The sequence below is a fragment of the Symsagittifera roscoffensis genome, chromosome 4 (assembly GCF_963678635.1).
Source record: "Symsagittifera roscoffensis chromosome 4, txSymRosc1.1, whole genome shotgun sequence".
NCBI lineage: Eukaryota > Metazoa > Xenacoelomorpha > Acoela > Convolutidae > Symsagittifera > Symsagittifera roscoffensis.
The window spans coordinates 43,213,227-43,236,275 of NC_087065.1; the positions used below are offsets into that span (position 1 = coordinate 43,213,227).

Genomic DNA, 23,049 nt, shown 5'->3' on the forward strand with positions numbered 1-23,049 from the left:
TTGGTGCTGTTTTTACAGTTATACAAAAGTTCTGAAACAATCTAGAACAGTTAATGACCCGTTTGAAACGTTGTAGATTGTTATAGTTTTGTGGCAACAGTACGTTTAAGGCTTTTTGTTTTTTTCCTTTTTGTTCTGTTTGATAGGTTGCGGCCGAAATAATATCGGCTTAAGTTCCTCATAATGCTTCTTTCGACAAGCGAAAACAAATTTTTTTTTAGTGTTTTGAGGGTGAGGTAGACTTAATAGTTCGTATTGGTAAATCGAGTTTTTATTGACTTTTCTAGTCATAATTTTTTTTGGTTTTCGGCTGTTTTTAATTTTTGTTTTTTGTTTAAATAGGTTTTAGGCTGTATTGTTTCGGCTGAGTGCCCTCATTTTGTTGCATTTGAGTACCAAAAAACGATATATGTTTTTGTGTTTCGAGGGTGAGTGTGAATTTTTAATTCAGTTTGATAGATGTAGTTTTTTCGTTATTTTCAATATTTTTTTTCGACTTAAGGATTTTTTTGTTTTGAGCTGCAAGTATTGCGAAGCTCAGCTCCGCCTCTGTGTTGAATAAACTTTCATCCTTTTTTCCAATCTTGTTATGTTTAACTGATCAAGCAATTAGCAGTCAAGAAGATAAACTTCTTATCTTTTTGAGCATGAGATGATCGTCGTAACTTTTCTTTGCATATCTTTCTCATACTCCACTGTAATCCATCTTTTTTAAGGAATATAGAAAATTTTTGTTAAATTATAACAAAAAATTTGTAGAAACTATTTTTGGGATTGCTTTACTTTTACCTTTTAATTGATTAGCTAGAGCGTAAGCTGATGTATCTAACTAAGACAAGTCAAGCCAGTTACTTCAATGACTATCATTTTTGAAATTGTGCCATATCCTGACAAAAATTGGTTTTCTCATTTTATTGGAAATTCACAACTTTCCAGACCAAATAAGAGTGTGTTTTGTATCAGGCTCAAACTCTCAAGCTATGCAGTTTAAGGTAAACGTTTTTTTTGCATTCAAACTATATGGTATTATATGGAGTTATCACTTGTCTGACTTTGTCAAGGGTTGCTTATGTGAATCACTCTCGTGTATTTAAAGAACATGCTTTTTTATGAAACAGCTCTATTGTTTTTTTTCTTCATTTAAACTTACCTCGTTCAAAGTAATCAACAAGCAGGGGTAAGAATTTAAAGTTTTGAAGCTTTCAATAACTTGATAGTTCAAAGAAATTAAGTAATTTTAAATTAATTTTGCTAAATTTTTATTGCTGTTTTCATAGTTATATGAAAGTTTTGAAACAATCTAGAACAATTAATGACCCGTTTGAAACGTTGTTCTTACTATTGCCGACCTAAAAACTTCGAAAAATATCAACTTCGCCCCTCGTTAAGGGAATTATCTACAAAAACAATATGACCCCTTAGGCAAATTCGTCACAGAACGGTTACAACTTGTTTTGTTCGAAATTATCAGCTAACAAAAATGCAATAGACTAAAAGTAAATTCTTCGGATATTAGCTTAGCTTTCATAGAAGTAGAGCGCTATATAAGTGCGAATAGTGATGCCCATTTTTTTCGAAGCAAGCGGAGGAGGAGGGGGGGGGGGGTAGGATAGAATGTTAACTTGTTTTTTTCTTGGGATTTTTCAGTCAATCAGAAACTAATATTTTGCACGTAGCGGTAAGCAAACTTAATCTAATTTAAATGCTGGGGTGGATGATCTTAACTTGGTGTATCTTGGCAGGGGAGGGGCAGTTTCTTGAATTTTTTTTTTTTAAATTTTTGCCTGCGGGATAAATTTTCGGATAAATATGGTCATTATAGTGTTTTGAGAGCTCCGAAAATTAGTTTGGTCGACTTGAAAAAAGGTGGTAAATTTTTCTCAAAATATTTTGAAAATCTGAGATAATTCACCCCTGGTCTCACGAAGGACACTATTTTTACATTCCGATATGGTAGCGTTACAATATGGTCGCGTTTATAAGTACCCGAGGTCGGATTATTTAGAAAATTTTGATCCAATTTACCGATCCATTTTTATACTCGCAACAATTTACCTACATCTAAATAGAAATTGGCAATTTAAATAGCGATTTAAGTTGAGTTGCAAAATAGAAATGTAAGAAGCAATTCACTGATTTTAAATTCTCATGCCAGTTTAAACTGTCAGCACTGCATGTAGCCTCTATGCATGGTTTGCAATACCAGTTCTTAGCCAAACGATTTAATTTTTAGAAAAATTAAAATTGAATTATAAAGTCTTACTTAGATAATTAGTTTTTGAATCAAAGTGAACGTAAGATTTTTTGCGAGATATTTTACATGCTATTCTTACGTTTACTATATTAGTCTTGTATCAAATTTGAAACCTGTTCAAGTCTGTGTTCACAAGTTTTAGCACATTTTTGAACTAATATGCGAAAGGAATTTGGACTGATTTTACATCTTAAGAAATAAACTATAATAAAATATTATTACCTGCGCTCTTCGTACGTGTTAAGTTTTGAACCAAAAATCATCAGTCATTGAGGTATTAAGAGTTTTGGTTGCCCTGAAAACTTCGAATATGTCTGCAGAACGAGAACCAGGTATGTGTTTTTATTTGCTACTTCATATTTGTTTTTGTTCGTAATTGTATGCCGGGTTGTCTAAAACGTTTGGAGTCGCAGGTTCTTTCTAATTTGAACGTAATCAACGAAGATTTGTGATGGCAAGATTAAATTAAATGGCAGTGAAATGCAGACGTGTTTAGTGGGCTGAACAGCTGAAGAGCTAATCATTTCACCTTCCTGTTTTCAAAAATTTACAGCTTCTTTTGGCTTAGGAGTACCAAGCACTGAAGGATTCGGAGACTGCTGCATTCGGGTGATCGGATTCCCGGAGAAGTTCCTCTCCAGTATTTTCTACAACTACGGCAAAATGGTTGCCAGGAACCCCTGGCCAGTGCTAATAGTGTCTTTCCTAATCCAGGCACTGTTAGTGCTGGGGTTGCTCCGAATCGTCACCGATGAGTTCAAACAGGTTGCTAGAAAAAGAACCATATTCTGTACTTCTGCGGATTTCATAATTTCAAACGTTTCAAATCTTCCGTTTCATTAATATTTTGCAATTTCCCTGTCAGGTCAGCTAAAAAAAATTTTTTGTCCAACCAGGAAGACACTGTGACAGCTTTCCTCGCCAGAGGCACCTGGATTGGAGACAGTCGGGACTGGTTCCTCGAAAACTGGCCAGTGACTTTTGACAACTATTGGCCTGCTCATTTGTATGACCTTCCTGAAATGTTCGTGCTCTACGTTCAGGCGAGGAACGTAGGTGATAACGTTCTGGATGCGCAGGGTATCGCGGAGATATTCCAGTTCTGCGGTGCGTTTGAGACAGTGACTGCTAATGTTGGAGGAGAGGATTTGACATATAGTGATGTTTGCGCAACTTGGAAGGGTAAGATTTTCATATGAGCAAAAAATACATCTCATTTCTATTTTTATGGAAGAGCTCAACATGAGCTCTCGTGATTACTGAACAAATGTTACTAAAAGGTTAGCTTTTCCGAACCAAATGTACCTGATTTTGTAGAATGAAATTGATTTTTTGTGCTTTCATTTGTGAACAGAAAAGTCCACATTGTCGCAGCTTTTCCAAACCTGCTTTTAGAAAGTTGTCAGCGAGCGTTCGCTTGTTCCGGTCTGCTCCAAACTGCTCCACAGTTTTCACCTCCCTTCATAACCTCAGCATTGTTGCCGATTCTTAGCATCAGCAATGAAGTAGTCTCAAATGAGACAGTAAGATTGTTAGCCAATAATTCCTTGGTGCCGGAAGAACAGGTATCGGGTGCTTCGCATATTGTGCTGTACTGGTACACGTACAAAACCAGCCAAGCTGAAGAATGGAGTGAGAAAGTGTTTGGACAATTGGACGAAATGAGGAAGGGATTCACGAATGCAAACTACTATTTGTACAGCTATGCCAAAGGTGTGTTATTTTTGCTTCTTTCTACAAACAAAAACTTGGAGCAAGCATTTTTGACTTTAAAACCTCCATCACTGACACTAAATTAGAATGATTCAAGAACTTTGCTGCCTTGACGTTTTGAATGCACAAGCGTACCGTTATAGCAAATAACTGACATTTTTCTAATCCAACTCGCATAAAAGAGTGCTCATTTTGGTGGTAATTTTGCTGTACATAACTGGAAATCTAATACCATGGGTTTGATACGCTTTATTGTTTGCCCATTTCAACCACACATGGCGGAGATGTTAGGTACTATATTTATCAGGTCGCAGATTCGGTTCCAGTAGATCGAAAGTTTTTTTATTCCAAAGCTCTTTTTCAAAAATTATTTCACTCAATATATTTCGCGAAATTTTTGAAATGCATAATTTCTGCACAATTGTGCGTTGTAAGTTCCAGTTTTTTACGTGCAGAGTTAGCTTGATTGCCTTTAGCTTAATACATTCCAAATTATTACATGATAGATTTTTGTTTTGGTGCTTTCTGACGCTGGCTTTTGCCGCTTTCTGGTTTGTCTTTGGTTTCAATAGACTTCAGTAGAACAGTTGTAAGGCAGTCAACTGGGAAAATTAATGTCCGAGGACTGGTTTAACTCCTGGAGGACAGGTTCAATTCCCGTAGAGGTGCAGCTTCTTCTCTTTGTGAATTTTTGTAACAAAAGAGCATTGATAATTCAGTGACTAAGTGCATTGAAAGTATTATGCTTCGAAACCTACGAAATGATAAGAAAATACGGATTAGCCGTTGTAAATCCACTGAGCCGAAAATGTTATGACCAGATATTTGTATAGTCATTGAAGACATTCACCGACCGGTAGAAAAAAACGTCCACGTTAGATGTTCAAATTGTGTGCGTTGCTTGAATGTCCTGTTCGATATGTTTTGGCAATGATTTCCAAAGCGCCAGCAATGTAAGAATTGGGTAAATACAACAAAATAGAATACACAGGATCAGACACAGGATTTTTTCCTGCATTTGAATCACTACCACACAAGGCTTGAATTTGACACCACACTTGACATCGTAGCAAGTTTTTTTGAGGTAGTCAATATTGGTTGGAAGAAAATGAAAACCGACCCCAATCTACAGTTCCTGTCAACTCTTCAAGTTGTCGGAACAAAAGTAATTACGAGATATGTTTGAGAGTAAATTAATAATTAGAACCGGTCGATAAGCCATAGTTTGCAAAACAAACTCAAAGCTGAAACAAGGATAGCCGGTAACTGAGCAAGTAGCACAGAATGTTTCGACCATAGTCTTGATTTTTTTTCTTCAAATTATTGTCATTTTTTTTTCGGCGTGACGTGATAAAAGGAGCTGAACAAAAATTTGGGGATTTGGTATATTCGAGAGTCATTAAAAAATAAGCAAACTGAAAAACAATGTTTGTGGAAACATTACTAAAACGAAAAACAAATTGAAAAAAATTCGAAAATTTTATCAAGTTTTTTTTTTCAGTTTTTTGAAAGTTTTGATTCCAAAAAGGCGCTAAACTATTCAAAGTAAACTAACGTCACTCAAGTAAAACTAAGTTTGTACGTTTTAAATCAAGCTATTGTAAGCTTTTAAGCAATTGAGATCAGACTGCCCGCTCGCGTTTCGAGAATTTTCGAGAATTTTAAATGTAGTTCAAATCACGACTGAAAAGGCTTTAACATGCTATATCACTCAACCCAGTGCAATGATTTTTTGTGGTACTTGATTTTGCGTGGAAAACAAAAAGAAAAAAAAATAAAACACTCGAATACAAAGTTCCTCCCCATTTTCAATGGTCGGAACAATGACGATTCTCGTTGCGGACAAAATCCGAGCTCATCCTTAATCGGATTTCTTTAAAAACCGTTTCAGGGCTATTCACTTAACCACTCGGTTAGTCGAGTAATTAGGAATCTAAAACGAACTTTTTTAAACACCACTAAGTGTTATTCTTAAATTATCACAACAATTAGGTCAATTTTCACAGATTTTTTGTTATAAGAGCCTTTAAAAAATACTTATGTTGTTTTCAGGTCGCCAAGAAGACACTGAAAATCTTGAAAATGACTTGCCTTTACTGGGAGCAGGAGCTGGACTTCTCATAGTTTACTGTGTATTAGCCACTTTCAACATGAAGTTCAAAGGTCACAGACTTCCTCTGACCCTATTGGGGATATTCTCCACTGCATTGTCGCTTGGGGCTGCATTTGGGATTATGATTGGCGCTCAAGTGCCATTCATCGCCCTATCCGCCATCATTCCCTTTGTTGTATCAGGTAGGAAAAGTTTCAAACAAAATAGTTAATAAACAGTCGAACAAATGAGACGATTAAGTTCAGACTCTTATATAGGTCGTGATGATTTTTTCACGAAAAAACTTAAAATTTGTTCACGCTCAAATTTTATTTTTTTGCGGATTGACTTTTGGTTTCCTTTTAAATTGAAAGGAAAACAAACTTTTCAGATTTTCCAGCGGAAAAAAAAACGTTCGCTTATAACTCAGGTTTTGAAATTAGGCTAATTTTACAAAAAAAAATTACCAATCATTAATTGTTCTAGAAGTTTAAAGAGCTTCAAAGCAATCTGTTTTTGATTTTGAAATTCGAAAATTGATGTATAATTAATGTATTTTATATAAAAAAGTGCCCAACATAAATTGTTCTAGAACTTTAAAGAGCTTTAAAGCAATCTATTTTTTTCAAATTCGAAAATCGATGTATTTCTAAACAAGTCTGTATTTTTTGTTTTCTTGTGTTCATTGACTCTTCTGCAACTGCCTGTCGGCTATGTTCAATTTCTCTATATAAGTTTTTATTACAAAGCGTTTTGTCGGTTTTTATTAGCAAAATCGTTGCTGCCTGCTATTTTTTAGAAGGCGTGTTGACTACATTATGCAGATAGTCCAGATGGCATAGAAGAGGGTCTGATAAACTGGAGATCCGTTGGATTAATCGCATAGCCGTCAACACTTTTTTCTTTTTACAACCGTACACAGGCATATTTTTTTCTGGCATTTTTATGCAAGCAAACCTGTTTTTACTACGAGATCATGTTTTTTTTCAATTTAACTCAAAAATTTAGTTGTTCAATTTTATACATTTACGAGTTCACATTTTTAAGAGTCGATAAACATAGTTCAGACTCTTGTGTAGGTGTTGATGATTTTTCCGTTGTTTTTTCAGGCAAACTTCAGGCAAGTGACTTGTTTTTGTCACTTCATTTCCGTTTTTAAAAGGAAGGCAAACTCCGCTATTGAACAGCAAAAGTGTTAAGTTCACAAAAAATGTAATTAAATTCTAGTTTCGAAAGTGGAAGCTAATTCTCAGATTTCCCAGCGGAATAAAAAAAATTACCTATTGATCCAGTTTTCTCATAATGAGATATTTTAATTAAAAAGGTGTCACTCGTAAATTGTTCAAGAATATCACAGAGTTTTAAGGGCATCTGTTTTTTCTTTAAAGTTCGATATAAGAGAGTTTCAAAAAATAAATCATTGTTGTTTCTGTTGACTGGCGTTCATTAACTCTTTTCCCACTGTCTGTTGACTATGTTTTTCATTTGAACAATGTAATTGTTCAAATCGTCTTCAGATTGTGTATCGCTCGAAGTCTATTGAGCAATTTGTTTCGTATCCGCTTTGTGAAGACGTATTCATTGTTTAAGAAATTACTATTTGAATATGTCTTAACAACTTCTTTGTTTACCAATTTCTTTGACGGGTTGGAAGAAAATATTTTGAAATATCCTCTCGTAGTTTTTTTTCAACAAATATCCCTTTAAGTTGGCTTGATTAACACTTGCTTTATTTTGAAAAGATGGCAAGACTTTACAATTTTTTTTTCAATCAAATACTTTTTTAATTAAATTTCTTTGCTTCATGCTTGTTAATCATGTCTGTCGATTTACAGTCTTTTATTTAATTCTCATATCAGGTGGAAATCAAAAGACATTTCATTTTCAAAATCAGATTTCCTTTGGAACTTCCAATGTAGTTTAAATATAACCATTGACAAGATATCTCAAATTGGGTTAGTTTTTTGAAAAGGTCTTTTGAAGGTTGATGTAATTTGTTCTATCAGTGTAGAAATTTCAAAAAAGTCACTAATTTTGTTTTCCTTGAGTTCGTTAAGGCTTTGCAAACTATCTGATAGCTGCATTATTGTTCCGATATATGTAAAATGGGGTCGAAATTAATGTTCGGTTGTTTTTGTTTACTTTTTTTTGTTTTCCACGCAAAATAGGCACCACTAATAATCAGACTGAGTTGGCTCCACTAATAGACTGAGTTGAGTGATATAATGAAGCCGTTTCAGTTCTCATTCAAACTACTTTGCTAAAAAATTCTCAGAAAAACCGGTTTGAAAATCTGATTTTTGTTCTATTTCCGAGCTAATAGCTGGGCATCCAGGCTTGCAATAGCTTATTTATGCTTAAGTGAAGCCGTGAAAATTTAGTTTTACTCAGGTAAAATTAGTTTTTGGAGTTGTTTAGTGCCAATTTGATAATCAAAAAAAAATTCTGCTAAAAATTTTGAAATTTTTTTGAATTTTTACAAAAAAGTTTTTAAGGATTTTATTCGTTTTTCTAGTAATTTTTCTACAAAAACTGTTTTCCAGTTGCTCTAATTTATTATAACTGTCGACACATTATTTATTATTATTTACAAAAAAAAACGACACAAATTTGAAAAATTTTATGATTTTTATAAGACTGCTCGGAAATTCTGTGCTACTTGCACAGTAACCGGGTATCTATGTTCAAATTTGAAAGAGGTTGAAACCTTTTTAATGCAATAAGGAAAACCGCTTTAATGACTGCAACATTAATTATAATATAGAACAAATATTATTGATAAAATAGTTAACTGTACAAGAGTGGGTATGATAAGTATGTAAATTAGGTTGCTACAGTTTAATTTCTTCACCTTCTCAGCTTTTTATGCAAAAATGAGAAAGTTGCTAGTCTCAATTCAGGTTCTGAATAGAATTGTTTCTCTGCAATTAGTTGACTAGTTATTTACTTTCCGTGAGTGTGTTGGTGTAATCCTTTTGTTTGGCTTGAGGAATCGGCATTGACGCCATATTGGTTCTGAGCACTGAGTGGGCTAATCTATGGACAATCTCAAACCCAGTGGAGAGAGTGGGACTGACCATGGAGAGGAGCTTCATGGGAGTATCTCTGTCCCATTTGACCTCTCTCCTCGCATTCCTGGTGGGAATGATATCTCCATTTCCTGCTGTGGACTACTTGTGTGGGTACATGGGTTAGTGGACTAGCTAAAGCTTCCCTTTGTGATGGCAGTGTTTTTCGTGCACCAAAACTGATCGGCAAAAAAAAAAAACAAATGAGGGTGTCATATGATAGGCTTATGCCTGTCTGAAACCTTATTACAGTTTTTTCAGGAGCAGATTTATCTTTTTTTTAAAGGTTATGAAAAACTTTGCGACACCGAAAATTATGTGTTCGAAATGAAGAAAAGGAATAAAAAACTGCGTTGATGAGTGGAAAGAAGAAAATAGCCAAACTAATTCGATTTTTTCATCATCGAAATGAATTTGAAATGCTTTTTTTTCCATAGATCTTAATCTTATTAATTAAATACAAGTCGGAATGCGCTATGGACGCAATGTTTAACTGAACGCAATGTCTTAGCTTTGTCCAATGCTACGTTTAAAAATTCGTCAGGCTTCACGTTTAAGAGAAGGCCAAGATTATTCTAGAACTTCAAACATTCTTAAGTCTTGAATATTCTCGAATTAGTTTTGACAAAAATTCAATTCTGTAGACAAGATGAACTCAGTTTATTTTCATGGCTAGACAGTCCATTTTCCATATTTAGCTTTTTCAGATTGATTTCATTGTGAAATGAACCAATTAAAAACAGCAACCTGATTGAAAAAAACTAGCTTTTGGCAAACAGATGTCTGCTATGAAAAATCTTGAGATAAAAACAAAGTTTCATCGTCTCAATCAATAGCTTGCTTAAAAAACGTGAAACTGGTCGTCAGTCGATTTGCTCTACGAAACAACTTGACGTGTTTCGAAGTTTCATCGCATGAACAGCGTGCTCAGAAAAATTTTGAAATATTTAGCCTATTTCATAGACAGAATCGTTTTGCAAAAAAAAATCTTTAGTTTCATTATTAAGCAAAAATTTTCGTAAATTTTTTCTACGCTAACTTTTCGCAAACCGATTTGCCCTTTGAACCAAATTGAAATATTTCAAAGTTTCAGAGCTTTAATAGCTTGCGTAGAACAACCTAATTTTTTCGCAAAACGATTTATTCTATGAAATAGTTTAAAATAATTCAAAGTTTCATAGCTTAAATAACTTGCTTTAAAAAAAATTTTCCGCGAACCAAATTACTTTAACAAACAACTTGAAAAATTTCGAAATTTCATAGCTTTAATAGCTCGCTCTAGAAAATCAATTTTTTTGGCGAACCCATTAGATCTATGAATTAACTTGAATGTTTCGAAGTTTCATAGCTTGAAAAGTTTGCTTAGAAAACTTATATTTTTGCGAACTGATTTGCTTCAGGAAAAAACTTGAAATTTTAAAAAATGTACCTGCTTGAATAGTTCCATGAGAACTTTTTTTCACAAAAAATTGCTCAAAAAAACTTGAAAATTTTGCAAGCCGTATCGGTCTATGAAGTTACTTAAATTATTTCTAAGTTTCATGGCTGGAATAGCTTGCTTAAAAACCCTTTTTTTTGCGAACTGAAAAGCGAACATTCGATCTATGAGATAACTTGAAGTATTTAGTTTTCTGCACTTTTTGCAACCCGATTCTGTCTTAAAAACAACCTGGATTGTTTGAAGGTTTCATAGCTTGAAGTTTTTGCCGACCGATTTGGTCTGTAAATTAAATTGAAATATTTCAAATATTCATAATTTGAGTGATTTGTTTTTTAAAAAAAATATGAACTTTTTGCAAACCGATTCGGTCTGTGAAATAACACTCCTCGCTTTTTTCACGAAACGTTTCGGTCTAAGAAAGAAACAACTAGAATAAAAATAAATTTTCATATTTTCAATAGCGTGCTTAAAACAACTTGCTCACTGATTTGCTCTATAAAACAACGCAAAATTTTTCAAAGTTTCCTTGTTTGATTTTTTTTGCCTAGAAAAATTTAAAATGGCTCAAACGGGAAAACTTAAACTAATCGCAATCCGATTACTTTCTTGAATTACCTTTAAAAATAGCCAATTTTCACAGCTTGAATTGCTTGAGCAGAAAAGTTTTCGCGAACCAATTTAGTCTGAAATTACATGAAGTTTTTCAAAGCTTGAGTGGCTTCCTAAACAATTGATTTTTTGTGGAACTATTTGCTCCATGAAAAACTTGAAAAGATTATGAAACCGTAAACGTTTGCCATCCGATTCGATTCCTTTCAAAGCTTCTTAATTGATTAGTTTGCTTAGAAAAAGTACAGTTTTTTCTTTTTGCTATCCAATTCCCTTTATGGCATAACGGTTATATAATGGGTTCAAAATTTCATAGCTGGCTTAGAAATTGTTTAACTTATCGCAAACTGATTCGATCTTGAAATAACTTGAAATATTCGAATTTTCATCGCTTCAATAGAAATAATTCATCTTTTCGTTATCTGATTCGCTACGTGAAATAACTAAGAGAATATAACAGAGTTTCAGATCTGGAGTAGGATGCTTAGCAAGCTAATAACTTTGCGCCCTCCGACTTGATTCATGAAATAACTTGAACTGTTTTTAAGTTTCATAGCTTGATCAGAACAAAAACTAAAATTTTGCGAGTTGCTTTGTCATTTGAGACAGGCTTGCTAGTTGTTTTCAATTTTCAGCTGTGTGCATCACTCTTGCGTGGTTTGGAGAAGGCACCTTCTTCCTGGCCTGCCTCTGTTTGCACGGAAGATGGGCAAGAGAACACAAAGGAGACCAGAACGGGAAGACATATGTAGTGGCAAATGGCAAAGGGAACAGCAAAAAGCAACATCAAACAGGTAATGAACTAAAATATTGATCATGATAAATTTGATGAATTAGCATTTGACGAATTAGCAATATAACAGCTCTGCTTCGCCTTCTGTGTATATAGTTTTTGTTATATAACTTTTAACCTAGTTTTCTCGACTGTGAGAAAACTGTTCGGAATTCTTAAAATTTTGATCGAAACTGATGATGATGATGATTGCCTTCTGGGCGGAGGTTGGCTACTCGTCGACGAGATCTTCTGTCTTCAGCCGAAGGAAAAAGGCAACTTCCCGGGGGTTTGTCCAGAGTTCTTTGGGGTTGAGAAAAGCTGGATTTGTGGTGCAGGTGGGCGGTGGTGTGGGTGTGCAGCTGGCAGTCTGGACACAGGTTGGAGGGGCGTTATTCTGGGGCGATTCTGTTTAGGTAGGAATTTAAAAATGGGGAGTAACTGATCTGTAGCTGGGCTAGGGTGCGCCTGGTTTCTCTGTGAAGCCCGGTCTCGTCAGGGCTGATCGCAGGGGCACCGGAGCAGAGGACACTGCCACGGTTGGAGGGGTCCCAGAGTCATCCGCCTCCCTAAGGTGGGACCGGCTGCGGCAAAATGGATGACATCTCGCTGCCTCGCGGTTGGTCCTGCACTGAGCAGGAGCGGGAGCTATTTAAGAAAAGAACCTTGTTGTCGTCACGCTCGGTTAGGTAGTGTTGGACCTCGTTGATTTGGAGCGTCCTGATGATCCGCTTAATTTTGTCCTCTGAGAGCCTTGGGTACTGGTCAGTAGGATGGTCGTCGTCGGAGTCTGGGAGCTCATCGACATAGTGTTGGTGCCTGCTCTCTCAGGTTCCAAGAAGATGCCGCCTATCGTTGGTGGAACTGTCGGCAGAAATGGTGCAAATGGCAGTTCAGGAGATGGCTCACCCCGACTCCCGGACAAAAAAACCCTCCTTCTACACGAAGAGAGGCTACTCCAAGACACTTAAGTTTATCAGACAGTTGATGGTTTTTCAATTCATCAATAATTGAACGGAAAAAAGCTATACAAGAATTGGCCTTAAATATTCAGGGTTTTGCCCTGATATACGAGTAGAGTAGTCTTGTTACATTCCGAATTCTTACATGCAAAGTTTTAGTTTTTGTGCACTTTAAAGTTCCTGAATCTTTGCCGCTTTCACTCTCGTGTTCTCTCGCTTCGACTTATGAATGTGCAAATGGCGCAAAAAAAAACGAAAATTACTGTTTCGAAAGAAGATTGTAATTTATAGATTTCCTAGTGGAAAGAAAATACCCATTGAGCCAGTTTTCGCTAATAGGTCACTTATGTGAAAAAATGCTGATCATAAAACAATGAGGGATTCCCCTTTTTATAATCAATTTAGATGGTCGCTGTAAGTTTTCTTCTGGTTTAGTTGCTAGTAATGCGATGTTCTTTCAGAGGACGAACCGGATAATGCTCTTGAGAAACCAGTACTCGACTTCAACTCCACTCCTAGCGAAGTATGCTCGACTAACCGAGATATAAGCATCATTGAATCAGTTCTCATGTGGATCCTTCCACGTTTCGTCGTGAACAAATACATCAAGTGTGTGATCATATTTGGACTAGGAGTTGGCCTGGGATTGGCTATCATATCCGTTTACAATATACCACGAGAGGAGTTTTACTCGATTTACTACAAGGAGGACTCATCGATTGGCGAGTTTTATGACGCGAGAAGAAATGACTACCCGTTCCCTGTAATTCTCCAGTGTGTGTTTGACAAACAGTTGGACTATTCGAATAATGCGACTAGACAGATCATCGAGGATTTCTTTGCTGATTTGACAGCCACTGGATACTTTGAAAAAATGGAGGTGAGACTTTGTTAAAAACAAAAATATTCAATAATTGTTTGAAGTGGCTTAAAAAAAGTAATAATAATTCGAAGCAGCGGGACTAATTACCGATAAAGAAAGGAAAAACTCAAAGTAATTTTAAAATATCTTCTATTTCTTCAATACTTCAAAATAAGTATTTTGATTAGACGAATTGGCTGAGCATGTTTGAACAATTCTACACACCTGTGACATTCGGTCTGTCTAGCCAGATTGTCCCTATTGCCGAGGGAAACGAGACTGCGTACACTCGACAAGTTAACACATTCCTCAACGCTTACCTCCCATCACCTAACTTACCTGTTTTCGCATTCCTCAGATGGCTGGCAGATGATGTTCGTTTCAACGATGACTTAACCAAGGTGGGTATGAATGATGTAGTTTTTGTGGTGGCTATCTTAGAGGAGTTATTGTCAATCGGAAGTTCTGTTTTGTAGCAGCAAGAGCCTCGCATAGATTGCAGGACTGTTTAGATTATACAAGGTTGCTCTAGGCAACAAGACTAACCATTTATGAATCCTTGTTTTACCTTTACACAAGCAAAGCATGTGTTATAGTATCAACTTTCTTTTTTCCAACCTGAGTCGCAAATATTGTTGCGAGGCAAATATTGTTGCGACAAAATAAGTTCATTTTGATCAATAACCAGCTATTAAGTACAGCAAATGCTAAGTATATTACATAGACTATTATATTACGAAAAGCACTTTGGCTTCAATGTATCATGGATCTGTAGCGTAGAGGTGGAAAAAAGACCCGCCCAAGGTTCGAACCAGGGCAGGGTCGGATGTTTTTATTGAATTTTTTCGTATACTAGTTAACATGCGTCCGCTCTATAAATTGAGGCAGGTTGGGTGGTAAATTTTTTTTTTTTCAAATTGACTGGTACTGCTAATGAGTCATAGTTGGTTTGCGTTACTTAGCAATTATTTATACTCATAATTGGCGTGCGTCAATTAAGAAATTTTGTAGACTCAAAGTTTTATTCATTCAGTTTTTCCCAGTAGCGTTATCGGTCATATTTTTGCTTGTGTATGCGAAGTGCAACTTCGCCTATGCGTTGAATAATAAATTTACCCATGTATTATGTTAGCGAGGTGTTTTCTTGACATTGATCAACATTTATTAGATGCGCAACATGATCTGCGCTTGTTTCTTCATCTTAAGGCAACCTACTCAGCCCAGAAGTTAATCAAAAGGCTACGTCTACGCCTTTCAATCAAAAGGTCGGATGTTCGAGGCCCACCATAATCCGCACTTCTTGCTTGAGGTTGAGGCCATATTCCTAGCCCAGGCATTTAACCGAAAGACATTTAACTTGTTTTTTTTCTCATGAGATTACCAAACTATATTTCGTAGATGTTATGCAATCAATGTTTTGAACAATATTTTGTAGATAACTGTGGCTAGATTCTACATAAATCTGATCGTGTCCACTTCTGGTGCTGCGGAGTCGAACGAGAAGATCTTAGATTCTCTGAAGGCCGTTATGGACATGTATGGCGACTCCCTCAACCCGCATGCCTACTCCTTCGTTCTGTCTGAGTTGGAGAGGAATGTGCTGCTAAGAGGAGAAGTGTGGATCTCCATCTCAATCGTAGCCGGTAAGGAACAAGCAGTCATTTTTCGAATTCAATTAGATTCGCGAGAAATAGTTTGATGTATATTTTTCCCTTTTCCCAATCAATTCTACAATTTGTTCTGCGCGAGGCTTCAAAATAGCAACCGCGATACATAGACAAATTAGATAACTTTTTGTAATCGATTGACTAATAAAAGCAAGATATTTAAGCTGCAAAAATCGAAGACAACGGCAAAGCGAAGCCTAACTGCTGAAATCACTGAAATCTAAAAAGTTAGTTGTTCTCGCTGAGAGAATAAGAAAAATAAGATTAAACGGTCTACGGGAACAATGTGGTTTCTGTGATTCGCAGAGGAGGATCTATGAAAGGATCAGTTAAATAAAAAGGCACTGATTTTTGTATCACTTTTTTGCTAATCGTAACTAGCATCATAACGAAGTATTATATTGCACAAAAACATTTATTCAAAATTTTCTACGATTTTTTAGAGCATTCATTTAATTATGAATAGTCTGCCTAATTTTTTTATGCAGTTTTGTGTATGCAGTTCAGTTATGCACAAAACGATTTAAAAAACTGAGCAGTTTTGAGCAGTAGAGCTATTTCTCTGGTAGTGTGATTTTTTATAATACATGAATTGTCACATTGCCCAGCATCCAAAAATAACAAAAAAAAAATGCATTTTATTTTTAAGTAGGGCACAGCAACGGTTCTCTAGAAATTTATGTATGTGTTACATGTATGTGCTTTCAGTACACCGAAGCGTCAATAAATTACCAAAGCATTAAACTCAATTTAATTATATCAATTGCGGAATAAAATGTTTATAGAATTAATTTTCCCTGAGCTGAAGTAATAATTTTTTTGAACTGCGGAGCTCATAGCAAGAGCTATAAAAGTAATGAGTACTATTTTATAGTTCTCAGTAATTTTTTTTAGGTTCACACTCAATTATGATTTTTCGCGGTTTGACTCATGGTTTCTTTTTAAGTTAAATTCATTTCCTTTGTTAAAAGGAAGGCAAACTCCACCATCGATCAGCAAAAGTGTAAAGGTCACGAAAAACGTGACAGACTTGTAATTTCGAAAATGGAAATTAGTTATCAGATTTCGCAGCGAAAAAAAATACCTAGTGATCAAGTGCTCTCAAATTGGATTAGTTTTATCAAAAAAACACCAATGACAAATTATTTGTGAAATTTAGAGCTTCAAGAGCATATGTTTTTCCTTCGAAATTTGAAGTTGTTTCAAAAACAAGAAGTCAGTTTTTTTTCGGTTTCCTTGCGTTCATTATACAACTCTTTTGGCTATATATTGATTTATATTTGATTCAGTTTTTGTTTAGAGGATAAATTTTTCATTTTGTACTGATCTCATTTCTCGATTCATCGGCTTACTGACCCTCCGCCATTCTGTTTTTGGTTTTACATAGTTAGAACCATCTAGAAAGTTCTGTTTGTTATTGTAGTGGTGGCCATAGTGGTGACTCTGTTCTTCATCCCCTCGTTCACAGTGTACATCCTAGTGCTGCTCTCCTTCTTCGCCGCCATGTTGAGTGCCATGGGACTGATGGGTGCATGGGACCTGACATACTCACTCTCCACCTACGTAGAGATCATGCTCGGATTCGGTTAGTCACTAAAGGTCCTCTTTAATGCACAAAAGAACGTCCTCTTAATTTCAGGTGATTGAGTTTTCTTGGTAATCAAAAAAGACCCTTTTATGGCTACAAAAACGACTGAAAGAAGAAACAGATCAATTTTTTCGTCTCGAAACTCAATAAAAAAAATTCAGTCGGCCTATTGATTGTATAATAATCATAATAATTTAGTTTCCAAGTATATGCAAAAAAAACACTTGGGAGAACGTCAAAGGCGTTTAGCTTGTCGAGTCACGCCTCAAGAGCAAATATATTTATGCTAATCAATAAATCATAAAATTTATGAGTATTTTATCAATTTATTATGTTAACATCAACGACGTGCTCACGTATGATAACGCACCTTATGTTGTGTTTTGCCGTTTTTGTTTAGAGGAAAATATTTGGGGGGGGGGGGGGGGGTATTTCGAACACTCACGGAAGGGGAATGTACTATGGCGAAGCGTGTTTTTTTATTATTCAGACTCAAATTTAGCGAATAGCAGATACGTAAGCGATGTGCGAAGACTGTTTCAAGTTGCGAAATGTAAATAGTTAATGAAAATGCTTAAGACTTAAGAGAGCATTAGAATCTGTGGATTTAGTGGCTGCAGGTGCACTGACACAAAAAAAAAGTTTTGAAAAGAATTCATTTTTTGCAGTTTTTTTTATTATAACTGTGGTCAGATCATTTGATGCACTTGCACAGCTTTTGCTGATGCATTACTTATTGTTCCGACTTTCGAAGAAAGTGCAGTATATTTATGTTTGGGATGATTTTTTTACTCCGTCATTTTTCGACTGTTTGACTAAACGATTTTGACAGCATTTTTTCTATGCGATCTGAAATATATTGTTGTGCTGAGTTCAAATGTAAAAAGATATTTTATCTGATTTTTTCTTAAAGTTACGGGGTTTGAAAATGGCTAAATTGGCCAAAATCCGATAATTAATTCGAGGTATATTGCGTTCTTGTAACACGTGTGAGCGGTGAATTGATGCGCTACAAATTTCATTGAGTTCAGCAATTTAGTCATATGAAAACAAAACTGCTCGTCTCAGGGCGAAGCCCTGAAAGTTTCGACTGCCTTTAAAACTCTATGAAATACTGTACGCTTTAAGATAATTTCATACATTTTCCAAAAAGAAATTAAATTTTTTCTAATATATTTTTTTAAAAAACCGTCCCCCAAATGCTATATCAAGTTCTAAGCGTTATGTTTTGTTAATGGCAGAGTAATGAATGGACTAGATAGCATGAGACAATATCACTTTGAAACAATTTTTGAGGCGGAGTAAATCTATACAGCTGGGAAGTTTAGCAAACATCTCCACAGGGTTATTTTCATATTTCCTCTTTCTTGTTGTTCACCCTTTTGCTTTTGAGTTTTGGTCGATACTGATGAAAATCGCTGTTGGTAAAATGAGAAAGCAGTTTGAATTTTCCGCCCAGAGAAGTCTGAAAATGGAACAGAAGATCTAATGGTATCTATCATGTTAATGTGTAATGATCGTAATTGCAACGAGCCCCCCAATTAACCTAGCAAATCCCATCTGTACTAAGACCTTGAACATTCTACTTTTAGATTGTAGTGGTGTCTCTAAGAAAGGACACAGAATTGCAGCCTTTTTGTGCAGTACCAGATGCACATCGCGGTTTTTCAAGAAGTTAAACTTGAAAATCGCACTCCCTCGCTGTGCCCAAATTATACACCGTATAAAAAGAACCGTATCTAAGAGGGAGATGGACTCCTTACTGTCAGTCATAGTTTCCTTCTATACGTGGAATTAAAAGTGGAAGTCAGAATTTCGGAGGCGCAATGCGCGCAAGTATAGGCCAACAACCAAAATCTTCGTATTTACAAATTTCTGCATCGCTTTAGCTATAATGTCCTCGAAGAGCTACTTGGGATCAGACTCGGATCCTAAATATTTGAATTGAATTTTACCCCGCTAAACAAACTTCCTCCGACAAGGCTGCGATGCTACACTAACACGTCAGCGTTATCCCGATATCTTTCCGTGACTTCGTCGTCTATTTAATTCATTCTTCCATGGCGCACAATTTTTAAGTTAGGCTCGAACCATCTCACAATTTTAATTATTCTTTCAATTTCAGAAGTTATACCGTTCGCTTCCCGTAAATTTTTTTTTATTTCAAAAAAGGCATATTCGAAAAGATTTACCGAAATATTTAAGAGGTTTTAGCAAGAAAAAACTTTAGCAGCACGATGTTGAGGCCGCAGAGCACATACTGTAAATTGCCCAAAAATCAGGTTCTTTAATCCATCTGACTCTTTTTAAAATGTTTCAAGCAAACATATCATACCCAAAACTTCTAAATACGAAGAAGAAAATGGCGAGAAATCCTCCTGATTTTTAATCAACATACGTCGTCCAATGAGTTGTAGAAATTGGTCCGATCATTAAATGGCGGCAAGTCCCACCCAAATAAGTTTTATGACAAAATTTTCTCGGCCGGTAGGAGGTCAATTGCCTTTAAGGTGCAAACCGAAAACACACACTAGTGATAAAGCTCAAAAAAGATCTAAGAGAAAATCCCTTGAATTTAGCCTGAAAGCTCACTAAATTTTGTCACTCATGAAACTGAAAATAACATCAAAACGGGAAAGTCCTCAAAAAGGACCGGATGGTCTATGCACAGTCCACCTTAAACATGTCGGAACAATAGCCATAGCCTTTTCAACATTTTTGGTCTTTATCTTTCTTTGAATAAAATTCCCACAAACATGCAATTATCACATGGTTAGCAATTGCATCCTCCTGGATCTCTTTCATAGCTCCAGCGTACCAGAAAGCATATTTAAGTGGTTGTCAAACTATCAGAGTGGACGTCAATCAAATGCTATGTTCATGGACGACCTGTCAAGATCTAGGATTGTTCGTACAGGCGTCCCGCAAGGCTCAGTTTTATCCCCAACATTTTTATTTTTACGACAATGACGCTTCACTATCGCACTTTCGTTTAAAACTGCAGGCTTACAAGGTCTACTTCCACCCTTCCGTCCAGTATAGCAAAATTTCAACGGAATGACTAATTTTATCAAGTTAGCTAACTAAGTATCACAATTCTTACCTAAAGATTCCTTGTTTTTTCTACTACAAAGGTTCGGCGAGCTTTTTCTTTTAACAAAAAAATAACTTTAACCCGAATGTGCTAATGAACAACGTTATACGGACCCACGAGAAACATCACAAATCACTTGGTGTCTTCTTCGACCCGCACCTAAGTTTCGCAGAAAACTGCAACCCCAACGCAACCCCAACGCCCCCCCCCCCCCCCAGCTTTCCCATAATGTCTTTCCCCTTAATCACTCTGCATCATTTTATCTGTTCCAAGAACACCACTCTTTTGACCCCAATGGACGTGTGGTTTCGTCCGACTGAAGTTGCGACGTTTCTGGGGCTTGGTTTGAGCATGCCAGACGCCCCCCCCCTTGGGAATAAAAGAAACAATAACATGGTTGTAAATGCGATTTTATAATCATGGCTTGTATACTAACCTGAAAAAAATTTATTTTCATATTATTAAACCTCAGCGCAAGCGTTAATAGCACTAAATAAATCTTCCCAAATTGTCCCAGATTGGCCATCTCTAAACCCCCATCACTTAACGAAAAAAAGTCACAGGTGAAAATGCTAAAGACACCTTTTGTATTTAATATAGCGTGTGGGGGTTAAATTTCAGAAAAAATGAAAACAAATTATTTGTCAACTATTCTACTGAAAACTTTGTATTTGTTCCGACTTTCGAAGAAAGTGCAAAAAATTTATGCTAGTTGGCCTTTAGGTTCAGTCGAAAAGTTCATGGCTTGGACCTGATATACGAGCAGTCTTGTTTTAAAAACTTCATAAATCACTGATACATTTCTCATACTATTCATAACTTGCTGATGCATTACTTTTTTTGCGGTTCATTTGAAATACTATTTATAACTTGTTCCGATCCGACGGTTTAGCCGTGTTCGTAATAATATCAAAGCAGCCGCGAGCGGCTATAAACAATTTTTCATTCTTTTGGCGCTGAAGTAAAGTTTGTCATGCCTATGTTTTTTTAAAATGGTCAAAAGATTTAAATGGCACATAATAGTAAATGTCAAGCTTAGAAAGAAAAGTATTACATGCGTTTGGATCTCTACAAATCTTTGTGCGTTTCTGAAACATTCAGCTGCTTCCAAAACTCCAGCTGCTTACAAAAACATTAGTGATTGTCCAATCGTGACAAATGTATTGATTTAAAGATGAGTCAATGCTGTCCTGGTTTATTATTTTGTCTTCAAGAGTTTTGTAGACCAGAAAAGCGTGAGGAGACAATTCATCACAGGCGACAATTCGTAACGGTAGAATAAGCGTGGAACAGTGATTCACGCACAGTATTCTTCTCGTGCCTGATGTAAGCACAGCGGTGCGAACCGGAGCAAGCGTATTCTACTTGCCACTGTCTTGTTACGAATTGTCGCCCTAACCAGAAAAGTCAATAATCTCTGTGAAACTTCTATTTCAGGGCTATGCATCGACTATATGGCCCACATGGCAAGGGGCTTCATGGTTGCCGAGGGATCAACTCCCCAGCAGAGAGTGAGAGCCGCTTTGAGCTCTGTGGGTGTGGCAATGAGCAACGCGGTTCTAACCTCAGTTCTCGGCATTGTGATGCTAGGCGCGGCTGCAAGTTTCGCTAACAGGAGTTTCTTCCGCTCTATGTTCTTGATTTTTCTCTGCAGCTATCTTTTCGGAGTGTGGTTGTTGCCCGCTGTGCTGTCAGTTGCGGCACCACAAATTGCAGGCAGGCAGACCAGAAAAAATCAAAAATCTAACGCTCAATTTCTGTCGAAAGAGGCAGCCCTTCCTACAGGCATTAACGAGAAGCCCTTTTATGACGACGACAAATATTCAGCTTACATCGAAGCTAAAGCTGAAGAAAACCCAAATTACGTGGAAGAAGCGTTTTGAAGTGAAAATCTGACAGCACATTGACATTATCGTAGAAGGGAAAACTTTAAATAATTTGATTATTTGAATTTTTGTACAGATTTTTTTTCAAGTTTTCAATTATAGTGTGCATATTTGGATAAAAATTTTTTGCTCATTTTTCATTTGTAATATTGCGATAAAAATTGTTTCCTAAATAATCTTTTGTAAATCTCTTTCTTTAAACGAATTTGAAATGTATGTAATATCACAGTGTAAATTTAAACACTTTCGTCTCGATTGGTCATTTAAAAGTCCATGAATTGTTCAAAAAAACTATAACTTTCCTTTTGCTTCGAAGAAAGATTTTTCTGATTACATGCAGGGCCCTAAAATTGATATACTGGCTTCTTTCACGACAGTATGTACCAATCTTGATGGGGGAGACGCTATTTTTGGGATGAAACTTTTCAAAATGTGCCTTATCACGTCTTTTTGTCATAACTTGCTGATGCATTACTTTTTTTGCGGTTCATTTGAAATACTATTTATAACTTGTTCCGATCCGACGGTTTAGCCGTGTTCGTAATAATATCAAAGCAGCCGCGAGCGGCTATAAACAATTTTTCATTCTTTTGGCGCTGAAGTAAAGTTTGTCATGCCTATGTTTTTTTAAAATGGTCAAAAGATTTAAATGGCACATAATAGTAAATGTCAAGCTTAGAAAGAAAAGTATTACATGCGTTTGGATCTCTACAAATCTTTGTGCGTTTCTGAAACATTCAGCTGCTTCCAAAACTCCAGCTGCTTACAAAAACATTAGTGATTGTCCAATCGTGACAAATGTATTGATTTAAAGATGAGTCAATGCTGTCCTGGTTTATTATTTTGTCTTCAAGAGTTTTGTAGACCAGAAAAGCGTGAGGAGACAATTCATCACAGGCGACAATTCGTAACGGTAGAATAAGCGTGGAACAGTGATTCACGCACAGTATTCTTCTCGTGCCTGATGTAAGCACAGCGGTGCGAACCGGAGCAAGCGTATTCTACTTGCCACTGTCTTGTTACGAATTGTCGCCCTAACCA

The 23,049-nt window shown here is 36.2% G+C and overlaps 1 protein-coding gene across 1 annotated transcript; it reads left to right on the plus strand.

Moving 5' to 3' along the window:
- Window positions 1–2,344: 2,344 nt before the first annotated feature.
- Window positions 2,345–22,243, plus strand: LOC134844008 (patched domain-containing protein 3-like). Its single transcript, XM_063860450.1, has 12 exons — window positions 2,345–2,586; window positions 2,823–3,019; window positions 3,151–3,436; window positions 3,650–3,967; window positions 6,020–6,262; window positions 9,049–9,249; window positions 11,813–11,971; window positions 13,373–13,791; window positions 13,962–14,174; window positions 15,209–15,416; window positions 16,864–17,025; window positions 21,560–22,243. Exons 1-12 carry the CDS (start codon window positions 2,565–2,567, stop codon window positions 22,003–22,005), a joined length of 2,874 nt encoding a protein of 957 aa, XP_063716520.1. The 5' UTR covers window positions 2,345–2,564; the 3' UTR covers window positions 22,006–22,243.
- The last annotated feature ends 806 nt before the right edge of the window (window positions 22,244–23,049 follow it).

What these genes read in the sequence shown, in the direction of transcription:
- LOC134844008 (XM_063860450.1), top strand. Translation starts at nt 2,565, where the DNA reads ATGTCTGCAGAACGAGAACCAG. An exon ending in TTTGTACAGCTATGCCAAAG is followed by an intron (nt 3,968 to 6,019) that starts GTGTGTTATTTT and finishes TGTTGTTTTCAG; the next exon opens with GTCGCCAAGAAGACACTGAA. An exon ending in AGAGATCATGCTCGGATTCG is followed by an intron (nt 17,026 to 21,559) that starts GTTAGTCACTAA and finishes CTTCTATTTCAG; the next exon opens with GGCTATGCATCGACTATATG.